The following is a 12,359-nucleotide window of genomic DNA, read 5'->3' on the forward strand; positions in this document are numbered from 1 at the left end:
CCATGAAATCAATATGGTAGTTTTGCTTGTTTGTTAGCTTTGTTACTACTAAAAAATAAAGTAAAGTAAAAATACACACATTAAAAATATATTTCTCTATTCTTGTATAAACAGACCAAAAATATTGATGACTCATCTTACACCAGCATTATTTTAGCATTACTGATATACTATTATATTTTTTGTTAGTATTTTGAATTGTATTTTTATATTTTGGGTTTTATTTACTTTTAGTGATATTGTGTTTTTGTAATGTTTTTTTTGTTTTGTTTTTTTAGGATATATTTTTAGTTTCAATTTAATTTTAATTATCTTAGTACTTCAACTTAAACTAAAAAACAGAATTGCTGCCTTGGCAGTTAGCTACAATTAAAATAAAAAACATTAAGTTTAAGTATTTTATTTTATTTCAGTTAATGTTCATTATATTTCAAGTAATGAAAATGTTTTTTTATGGTTTTAGTTTTAGTTAACGATAATAATAACCCTACTGCAAATTCTTCGCATGCAAATTATTTTTCAATAAAATGCAAGAACTACAATGATAATGTAAGTTTATATATTTAGAAACGACTAATAACAATAAATTATAAAATGAGTTTAATTAAATAATTATTTTAAACATTCAATTTATACAATACAAGCTGACAAGTGGAAAAAAGAAAAGCCCTTGCAAACCCTATCATGGTCTTTTAAAGGTGTATTTCCCATGTGTTTCAGAAGGAACTGACCTCTGTTTTTTCCCTTGTAGAAGATCTTGAGATCCATCACTCCTGTCAGTCTGCCCACTAGCATCTCACTGTCTGGTGAGCCTGATTTAGGTGCTTTGAAGATTCCCATTCTAGACCAGTCATCCCAGTACAGGTCATTCTACACCAACAAACACCAGTTCAACAAAGTGTTTATGATCATTAAAGACAGTTTAATATCAGTTGCAACATTCCCAGAAGTGATAACATTGGGCCTACCTTAAAAACAGCAATAGCATAAGGATGTGGCAGGCCCTCCATTATCACAGTACGGTGGCCTCCATTAAAGTCTGCTCTTTCAATGCGGTCTCCATATGCCTCTGTCCAGTACAGCCACGAATCATCGGCCGTTATGCCGTTGGGCCAGCGAACTGCCTCAGACACAATGCAGGCGATGTTGGAACCGTCCATCCAGCTGCGGTAGATGCCTGCTGCGCGATCGCCCCAGTCTGTCCAAAACATCAAGCTAAAAGAAACAGCAACTTAGTGGTCAGGGTGAAGGGAGCATGCGGATTGTTAAGGAAAACAAGAGGTTTTTGGGAACAGCCTACCTCTCTCCTGGCATGAGCGTCAGGGCTCGAGGCTGCTCCACCACTGAAGAATTGACCAGAGTGCGTCTCAGGTCTCCATCAGAGTTGGAAACCTGGAAGAGAGACCGTGTGAAGATGACTACAGGAACGAACACCTGTAACTGATGTTGCTGTAGTTGTTTTAACCTGTGGTTACCTCGATTTTGTGAGCACCAGCATCCACCCAATACAGCAACCGGCTGATGGGGTCAAATGACAGCGCCTCCACGTTTTGTAAGTCCTTTCTGACAATCACTTCCTGTCCAGAGCTTCCATTCAAACACAGTCTCTACAACACAAAATCAAAGAAAATACTTATAAGATTAATAAATGCCTAATATCCATAAATGCCTATCATCCAGGTGGATGCTGCACACTGGTGGTGGATGAGGAGAACTGTGAAATTTTAATGGGATGTGTTCAATAAAGACATGAAATATTATAATTCTTTGTGCATTGTTAGCTTAAGCACATTGTGTTTGTCCATACTTGTGACGTCGACGAAGAGCAGATGACATTTTACAACCAACTAAAGCGGAAATCCAATTCCAATGGGTTCACATACTTTTTCTTATCACTCTAAGTAGCTATCGCACCGCGTAGTTCTAGGAACTAGCCAGCAGGGTGGCTCCTAGAGAACCAATTTCTCCCTTGGGCCGTTTTCCTGCTTGCACCAACTCTGAAGCGGCCAACAGCGACGTCTTTATTCGCGGCATTTACAAACATCAACAACCAGTGAATGGAGAATGCCGTGATCGTAGTTGTTTTTGTTGTGTGTCTTGGGATTCATTATAACGGAGATGGAATGTATACGCACAATTTAGAGGATTGAAAAAGCATGAAAATCTGACAATCTCATGAGACAACTTGCAGTGTTACATATCATCGAGGCTGAGAAAAGAACACAACGCTGCAGACAACAGGTAAATGCCGTTATCGCAGTTTTCCATGTTCCTGGTGTAAATATTTTTACACAGATTTTAAAAAATGCTGGGTAGCTGGTGTTTCATATGTGCTCGGCCAGTCAGCGTACTAGAACTAGATACGTTCCTAGAACTAAATACATTCCCAGTTCCTGAGGTGCGAACATGCCAAAAACACATAAATACTCACTCATAAATACTTCACTTGTTTCATTACTGGATGACTAAGCGTTTTTGAACAAATCTCTTGAATGAATGATTCAATGACAAATACATTTTTAAAGTCACGACGTGTCGCCACCTAGTGGCAAAACAATGCAATCCACACAAACATTATTTGAAATGCCACTTTCAAAAGGGGATTTGCTCTATTTTTATCACTACCACAGACTTCAATGTTTTTATCTGAATTATAAACTTTTATCCCAGTACTTCTGTGATAATATGAATGACTGTAAGACCAAAATAATACTCTGTAGTTATAAAGGCTGTTTGTGAAGCTGTTTCTTACCCAAACATGGTAAATGTCTGCTCTCAGATTTGAATGTTCCGGTGTGATTGTTTCAAAGGTTTAATAGACATGGGAAAATCGTTGTCATTTAAAAATGGGATCGCATGGGTGTTTGAATCGAGATCATGATCTTTCAACGATTAATCTGTACCATATATTAGATATAATATATGGTACAGATCCCTATTTTTATGTGAGTGAAGGATGTTTATTCACCTGTATGGTGTCCAGTGAAATATCAGCCCAGTATAGGCAGTTCTTCTCATAATCAAAATCCAGAGCCACGGCCTCATGGAGACCTGAGAGTGGAAGCGGCTGGTCTGTACCTGTGGCCAGGTCATAGCGGTGAATGGAGCTCCTCACCGCATACAGGATGAACTCATTACTCTCTAAAAAAGAAAAGTAGGTAAGAGGTCTTAGTTAAAAGGTAAAATAAAGACTCATTCCAGAGAAATACCCTACATATTTCACCCGAACACTCCCATGTGAGCATTTAATTTCAAAACCATTGGCACTAAAAGGGAGTTGTTCCTTGCTAACAGCTTGCACCCTTCTGGGAAGGCTTTCCATTTTCTGTTTCACTGCAAATCGTAAAAAAACTGATGGCACCGCTGAGAGTCACATCACTTCCTTCTCCCGCTAGATCAGATCTCCGCTTCTGAAAGGGCTGCTTATTTACTCCCATCGTCCTCTAGTCAGAGAGGCAAGCCAATCAACGTGGCCAATGAAGCGCGGTCAAGTGGCTGAGAGCCACAATGATGGAGAGAAGAGGCAGTCTATACAGCGACGGCTCTTAAGAACAGCTCGGTGGGGAGATGGGCTTTGATCACACTCCAACAATCCTCATTTGACTTTCAAATCCCATCTTAAGGACTGACTGGCCACGTTACTTTATTCAGCTTTCATTGTAGAAATCAGTCCATCGTGTCATCTCAGCGGAGATAGGTATAAACGGAGGTCGGAGCCAGCTCCAAATGGGTGGGACTTGTTAATATTCCCTACACCAAACCCAACCCCAAACCTACCCTCCCACTTGGAGGTCTCCCAACCTACTTGCGGCCTAAGTCCCTCCCACTTGGAGGTCTCCGGGCTGCAGCGATATATACTTGTCTCAACGTGGTGATGTTAAGGCGTTACTGTATTGTACTATACTGTCATGTTTATACTATAGACACATATTCAGACACAATTGTAGACATTACTGGGATTTTTATATGTCACGCTGTGTACTAAAATGCATTTCCAAATATCCTCAACAAATGTGTCTTTGATTGGGTTAAAAACAGGACTGATTGTGTTTTTGCTACCAAACAACTAAACAGAATTCTGAAATTATTAGTAAAAACGAGATCCCATGAGTCAAAGAGTCAAGAAGGGAAGTATATATATATATATTTTTTTTTTTTGAAAGATGTTCTGCTTCTGCTCACCAAGACTGTATCAATTTTATTTTATGAAAAATGCAGTAAAAACATTAATATTGTTAAATTTATTATTGCAACTTAAAATAGCTGTTTTCTATTTAAATTTATTTTAAAATGCATTTTATTCCTATGATGGCAAAGCTGAATTTTAAGCAGCCATCAAGTCTAGTCCTCAGTGTCACATGATCCTTCGAAAATCATTCTCATATGAACAGTTGTGCTGCTTGATATCTTTGTGAAAATTGTGATACTTTTTTCAGGAGTCTTTGATGAATAGAAAGTTCAAAAGAACAACATTTATTTGAAACAGAAATCTTCTGTAACATTATGAATGTTTTGAGTGTCACTTTCGATCAATTTAATATGTCCCTGCTTAGTAAAAGTTTCTTTTCAAAGTATACAAATTGTATTTGTTCATTTAATTCATTTACATTTTCATTTTGCAGCATTATCATCATTTTCATCAACTTGCTTTAAAACGTGCAATATAAATATACTTGACTTGTTTCTCCACCCTTATTTTGCTCCATATTCTTGTAACTTTTTTTCCTGTGTAATGAAATGTCAAAACTGCTCTTTATTTGTTTGAGGTCGTGTTATGAACTTTGACTCCACAGCTTCATGTTGCATCCCATATGATTGTGTGGTGTTACATAAAAAGAGCTTAGAGAATATGATTGTATAAGCTGAAGAGGAGGATCTTACTGTACCTCCCACAGGACAGGGCAGCATTTCACCATCCAGCCGAGTTTCAACATCTCCCCCACTGCAGCTGTCTCCAGAAACCTTCCTGTACCTAAAGCGTCAGATGACACACCTTAACATCAGTGGAAATCATTTATTCAATTTCTCTTCTTGAAGAACTTTGTTCTAAAAGTTGACACTAGGTGATGCTGCAATTACACGTTTATGAATTTTGTGCTTTCTTATAAATTCTTCTTTTTCTGTCCTGATGCGTGCTTAATATTTTGAGAAGCACCAAAGTTGTCACAAATTTATCTGAAACTGCTAATTGCATTCATCATTTATTGACATTAGAGATGCTCAGATCTGCTGGTCAATAAAAGTATAATAGTTATTCTAAATATAATGGCCAGTTACCAATACATAGCTAACATTATGCTTTTTAGACTATATATATACACAGGTACTAAAAACCAATAGTTTTGTTATTTCTGTGAAATGTTGGTTTTACATGCTTTTTCATTAAATTGACTGAATGACTGACCACATAAATAAAACACATTGATACCTGCAGTATTGATGCATTACTATGAGCAAAATAATCAAGATATATCTATATTATTTTTCTGAAACATGCCCTTAAATGGCAAGAACATTTCTAGAGTTGTGTTAAATGGGTTAATCTTTGCTGTAATTTATCACTATCCCTTTAAGTTAAATCTAGATTAAGTTCCACTGCGAAATATAAAATTCCTCACCCAGTTAAATAACCAACATTAGCTGATAAAAAAAAGAAAAGAAAAAAACAACAACACTAAATGTTTAAAAAAAAAAAAACATTATCATAATATATTGAGCATCCCTAAATGATAGTAATTAACTTTACTTCTCCATTTTCCCAGGAATCATTACTATAATTGTGATTAACCTCATTTCCTCACATCTCAACTGACTGAGGAAGAGATCTAAACTCATCCAGCTAAATTCGGTTCAAGTCCGTGTTCTAAATAAATCCTCTCCTCTCGACTGCAGATAATGAGAGGAGAGATGCATGGTGACACAGCAGCGGCAGATCTAATAATGCTCCCGGGCTGCAGCTGATGGTGGCGGCTAACAATCTGTATCCAGGAGGACACAGAGCCTTTAATAAGTTATTCACCCCCTTAAGACCTTCTCATGTTTTGCTGATTTACAGCAATGAATCACAACAGATATGATTCGGCTTTATAGAGGGAACAAGAGTCTTCAAACTGACCTCTACAAAGTAATCTAAAATAAGATTAAAATAACTGATTTCATAAGTATCCACCCCATTTAATATATAAATATAAATGTGTGTGTGATATAACAAAACAATTGTAAACAATCAGTGGTGCAGTCATTCTTTTTGGAAGTTAATTTAATTTTAAATCTACCAATTCCAATTTAAATTCTGCCTGGTTCAGTATTGTATGATAATAAAACATGAAAGGAGTTTTTTTTTTTTCCTCGAATCGGTACTCAATTACTGTTCAAAAGAAGTCTTTTATGCTCACAAAGACTGCATTTATTTGATAAAAATACAGTCAGTTATATTGTGAAATACATATATCACGTATTAAATATTATTACAATTCAAAAATATTTTATTGTATTTTAAAATTTTATCAATGTTGAAAACAGTGCTGCTTAATATTTTTGTGCAAACTGTGAAACATTTTTTTAAGATTCTTTAACAAATGAAAAGTTCAAAAGAACCGCATTTATTAGAAATACAAATCTTTTGTAACAGTATACATGTCTTTACTGTCACTTTTGATCAATTCAATGCATCCTAGCTTAATAAAAGTATTAATACTGACTCTAAACTTTTGAACTGTACTGTGTATAATCAGTTGTGTTTTTGTAGGTAAAGGTAACATTGTTCTCACCCTTTGCTGCGGCGGTAAGTGGTGCCCACCGGACAGGGTACTGGTGGGGCATAAATGTTTCCAGAAAACTCAGGATCAGGCGCACACACCTCGAGAGACAGATCCTCACTCAGCTTAAACCCGTAGTCACTGCAAACAGATAAAGTTGACACAACAAAGTAGTGGAAAATGATTGGCATTCAGAGGTGAAGAAAATGACAAAATGAGAAAAGCAAAGGAAAACGGGGTTTCGGCTCATACCACTCATAGTCCTGTCGAGTGCAGGAGCAGTTGGACAGAGTGACGGGCCTGTCGAAGTCCTCGCCGTTGAAGCAGGTGGCGTGAGGCGAGCGGCGCTTGTACACCATCTCTCTGCCGAGCAGACAGCCGTTTCCCCTCTCATCAGAAGGAGACCAGCGTTTATAGTCGCCCTCAGAGCACGGCACACCTAAATCATAACATCAGATGTAGAACTGGCTGCTAGGGAATTTGCTGAGGTGTGGTGGTTACAAGGTGCACCAATTATAAGCGCACTGTTCTCTTACCAAGAACATCACTAGAGTTGACCTGCACAATGAGCCAGCTGTGTTTCTGGTCCGCATATGAGCCAAAGATGGTGAAGATGGTGCTCTTTTCACCCGGTTCAGTCAGCAGTTGGTACACATATACCTCCTGCTCTGAGAACTGGAACTCTTTCCAGGTTTCCCCCTCGTTGGTACTGAATCTGAGCCAGCAAAAGACAAGACCCAGCTATCAGTAACATCCTAAAGCCAGATAATACTCAAAGAGCTTCTACTAAATGCAGAGTGACATTAGATCCTTAAATGGTTACTGACTTGAGTGTTTTGGTGGAGCCACCCTGTGCGATAGCCATCAGGATCCCTCCATGATCTCCCCAGGTGTAGAAATGAGGACCAGCCAGGGCCTAAAGAACAAACATATCCATTACATGGAACAACAAATGCTACTACACTTTTCAATAAGTCTGGAAACATAAAAAGTGCTATTGTAATGGGCAGCAGAATCGTACACAAATTTGTTTTTGTTGGGTAACTAATGAGAAAAGCTGTTGGCTCAACTGGTGACAAGATAATAATACATGACCAAAAAAATCCTTTATATAAGATGGGATAGTCTAGTGGTACTTCTTTAGTATGTAAAGGCAAACAGGTTAAACTCCTGATTTAACACATTTTCTCAAAAAAAAGAAATCATAAATGAATAAATAAACAAACTAGGGATGCTCATTTTGGTACATTTTTCTGACAGACAACCACCGTTCGGTATCCATTACATTAACCGTTAACTGATAAGATTTGAATATTAAATTAGTATTAAATAAATAATAGAATGGATGAGTGTCTGTGACTCATTAAATATACACCTACTGCGCTTCTGAGAACAAATAATAAACTGAATTAAATAATATAAACAACAAGAATAAAATAAAAAAGCCTACACAAAATATTTTTCACTGATATAATTAAATTAAGATGACAAAATTAAAACACACTTAATTCTTCTATGCACTTTGAAGAACCGCATGTTTTTTCATCAGGCATAAATCCTCTCATTAGAAGAAACAAAACGTACACACGATGTAAATAAAAGAATAATTGTGCAGTAGTGTAGCGCTTCATTGAATATAATGAAACTCTGTGAGATTGCGAAGAACTGAAAATGAGTGACAGCTTTTTATTGATTCCCAAACCCATTCAGAATTTGAATACATTTACTCACGGATTCACTCTCTGATAACCATTTATCCAATATTGCCTTTTGCCATTGTGTTGCCTTTATTACTTGCGTTAAGTGAAAGTGGAGCAGGTGCTTTCGCAGCGAAATATATCTGTAGGCATGTGCGGTTGCACATATCGACACATCCCCGTGAGTTAACAAGTATGCATAGAATATTTTTCTTTAACAATGCAGCAAACTTTAAAAAATACTTGGAAAAAAAAAAACTTTTAAAACCTTTTAAGTAAATAATGCCTTTAAGTAATACCTTTTAAGTATTAATTGGTCAAAATTATTTCGGTTAACGGTTAAACCATTCAAATATGAGCATCCCTAAAACAAGCCAAACAAATATGATCTACAAAAAAAGAGCAGATTTGAGCAACACATGGGTGAATAAATATCAAGTCAAGTCAAATTTTATTTATACAGCACATTTTAAAGCAAATAAGTGCTGTAAAAAAAAATAAATAACTGCAGAGAAAAAAAAAAAAATCAATCTGAGAAAATAAAGTTAAAAAGAAAAAAGTAAATAAAATACTGAGCCAATACATAAATACAACTGACAAAACCCTGAAAATAAATAAAATATTAACTGAAATCATTATCATTAAAAAAAAAAAAAATGCCAAAAGTGCAACATAATTGGATTGAGCAAATTTGGACACATGAATCGCTGCTTTGTGTGTTCTACGCAAACCCAATTTTTACCAAAATAACCGTTTTTTGTTTTTTTTAATTGCAGAGAGATGCAGGTTCTCACCTCTCTCCATCTGACCCCTGCGCTACTGGACACATACACATTGGGCTTATTGGCCAGATTCTTTCCAACAGATCCTATGCAGAAGATGGTAGAGAGAGAGAGTAAGTTGACAGTCAATATTTACACTGTATCTGGCGTCATATAGGCCTCAATTACAACTGATATCAGGTGACCATCTGACAAAACGACAGCGTTTAAAACAAGTGTAAATGGGGTATTTATGTTTCATGATGTAAACCACATGAGAGATGTCATAAGTGCATCTGACCACATCATATTTGTAGTGTAGATGCTAATGTGTCAGCCTACTCAAAATTCAGACCAGAATAGAGACAAAACAGAAGAAAATTAGCACTAACAAGAACAAACCCAGCAAAGGGCAAGAACACTGTGTTCCTCTCAGATGCTTCAGACTTTCCACTGTGACAAGAAGCCCAGACAAGGATACTGTCTGTCACCTTCTCCTTCCACACCCCTGACATCAGAATCATCGTTTTCCTTTTTTCGATGCCATGCGTTGTACTGCTGCATCACCGCAGGTGGTTTTGTCATTAATTAATTTGAGTGGTAATGAACTTCATCTCCTTAAGAGAGATATGTGGCACTTAACACGTTTTTTTTGCAATAAGAACAATGCTGAGGTGGCGTGGCCGCTCTCGGCTGGCTAAGTCGATGAGTGCGAGGGTGTGTTTGTATGTGATAATTATCCAGTGGGTGAAGTACAAATAATTAGCACATCTGCGCCGGAGCGATAGCAGCTGAAGCGGCCAGACATTTTCACAAGCCTCCTGCGCCTCTCGTCTTCATGCATGCACATTATCTAATAATCATTTAATTAAAGGCCTGGCTGCGGCTGGCAGAGAGAACACGAGAGAGAGAGAGAGAGAGAGAGGATACGAGAGGGAGGAAGTGCCTTCCAAACCATGCAAAGAGAGCAAAATCAATGTTTTCCACCAGGCGGCGTGAACTCAAGAAGTCAGGCTCATGCACTTGCTCCCTATCATTACAGTTTGTACTGTGTTCTCTGAAGGGACCTACACACACGTGGTTAACAGGAGCAGAGCAACATAAACAGGAAGAAACAGAACAAGCTGCTAAAGTGTTTGCATTTCCTCTCTCACGCACATATGAGAGGAGAGGTTATGTGACCCACCTGTTGCCATGATGAGGCCAGGTGCAGACTCTTTAGACAGAATAGGGATCCTGCGCAGCTGAATATTCAGCAGCTGACTCCATCTCTGGGCCAAGTGCAGGGAACAGCCATTGTCCAGCTGAGAGACCAAAAGAGAGAGATAGTAACTATGTAATAAAGATAAAAAAAGCACAAACAGTTCACTGGAAGCATGAAAAAAACCCTACTTCCTCTTACAATTGTAAAACTTGGCAGTCTAACTCCTTTCGCAAACACAAAACCACATCTTCATGAACACATACTTAGCAACAGGACTACACAAAATAGAGCAAAAAGTGGAGATTACACTCATGGTAGGGATAAGCACATTATATTGTTATCATATCAGTTATCTACTGATATTAAAGTTTTTGGTAACACTTTCTATGAAGCCCATATTTATAATACATTATAAGGGTATTCTTAAGGCATTATAATGAATGCATAATGCATTATAAAAAACCTTATAATACGTTATATCATCTTATAAATAATCATAACAACAATTATAATACATTATAATGCTTACGCATTTGTGGTTATAACCTTTAAGATTATGATTATTTATAACACAATGAACACCATATTAAATCTACTTTTACATTTATAATGGACTATATATCTTGACATTGTTTATTTAAGATCTGCACAGTATCTTACTACATCTTGTGAGTGGTTAGGTGTGGACTGTTATTTGAGTGTTCCCCGTGAGGCTAATATTAATTTTGATGTGAGCTAGCTTATAATTTCAACTGAAAAAAAAGAAATGCAATGTTTATATGTTAGGTTACATTTTATTATGATGGTCCCCTTAGTCTATTGACTATAAGCAACTTTGTAACTACATATCAACTAACTCTCATTAGAGTATTACTAGGCTTAGGTTAAGATTAGGGTCGGTAGAACGTTGGCGTGCTTGTAAAGTTACTTATAGTCAGTTTGTCTGTTGGGGAACCATCAAAATAAAGTGTTAGCATATATTTAGCAGATATACTACTAATACTCCAGTGACTGCTAGTTGACATGTAGTTGCAGAGTTACTTATCAACAGCTGTCTAAAGGGTGCCATCAAAATAATCAAACTGATATTAAAATAAAAATAGTTCAAAGCAAATGTGTCATATTACACATTCATCTAATCTGATATCTGATCTTATGGCTGTTTGAGAAAAAAAAAATATTACTATTATTATTACTATACTTCTAAGTGGTCTTTGATTGCTGTAAGTAAAGTAGCATAAGAAAGATGGCAAGATATGAGACTTATAATACATTATAACTATGAGAAATATAATCCATTGTAATTTAAGTGGATGCAACGTGTTCACTGTGTTATAAATCATCATACTCTTAAAGGCTATAACCACAAATAAGTAAATATTATAATACATTAAAACTGTTCTTAAGAATATTCATAAGATGACAACATATTATAAAGTTTTTTATAATGCATTATGCATTCATTATAGTGCCTTAAAAATACCCTTATAACTAATACCCTTATAAATACGTGCTTCATAGAAAGTGTTACCAAGTTGTTGTTTTTTTATGTATCACTATCATTTAGTCTTGGGATTTTATTGTTTATGCTCATGAAGATCACCTTTGCCATCATCTAATGCCCACTTAAAAAACATTAATAATTTATAAACACTATTCAAGGTAATCTTTAGCAAGTCTCAAAATGAATATCTGTTCTTCACACTGTACAGTACAATTCCTGAATAATTTGTAGCATTAAAAATTAAACATAATACATATTAAATATAATACATACAATAAGTATAATATTACATTTTTAGAATTATTAAAATTGATTTTAGTTGACATGATTTTATTTTAATTGATTTAAAACTTTTTAATTTGACAAATAAATTAAATTAATAAAACAAATATATAACATGAATGTTTTAGACAATAATATAATGTATAGACAAAA

The 12,359-nt window shown here is 36.0% G+C and overlaps 1 protein-coding gene across 1 annotated transcript in view; it reads right to left on the reverse strand.

The window, feature by feature from the left end:
- Positions 1–12,359, reverse strand: part of sorl1 (sortilin-related receptor, L(DLR class) A repeats containing) — a 72,015-nt gene that overhangs the window by 18,312 nt on the left and 41,344 nt on the right. The window contains exons 10-21 of the mRNA XM_058744369.1: positions 10,403–10,520; positions 9,250–9,323; positions 7,586–7,674; positions 7,295–7,473; positions 7,011–7,197; positions 6,771–6,899; positions 4,887–4,972; positions 2,969–3,141; positions 1,476–1,607; positions 1,301–1,392; positions 969–1,215; positions 732–870 (exon numbers count right to left, since the gene is read on the reverse strand). Coding sequence (XP_058600352.1) covers positions 732–870; positions 969–1,215; positions 1,301–1,392; positions 1,476–1,607; positions 2,969–3,141; positions 4,887–4,972; positions 6,771–6,899; positions 7,011–7,197; positions 7,295–7,473; positions 7,586–7,674; positions 9,250–9,323; positions 10,403–10,520 — 1,645 coding nt within the window. The remainder of the gene's footprint in view (positions 1–731; positions 871–968; positions 1,216–1,300; positions 1,393–1,475; positions 1,608–2,968; positions 3,142–4,886; positions 4,973–6,770; positions 6,900–7,010; positions 7,198–7,294; positions 7,474–7,585; positions 7,675–9,249; positions 9,324–10,402; positions 10,521–12,359) is intronic.

Source organism: Onychostoma macrolepis, chromosome 15, assembly GCF_012432095.1.
Source record: "Onychostoma macrolepis isolate SWU-2019 chromosome 15, ASM1243209v1, whole genome shotgun sequence".
Taxonomy (NCBI): domain Eukaryota; kingdom Metazoa; phylum Chordata; class Actinopteri; order Cypriniformes; family Cyprinidae; genus Onychostoma; species Onychostoma macrolepis.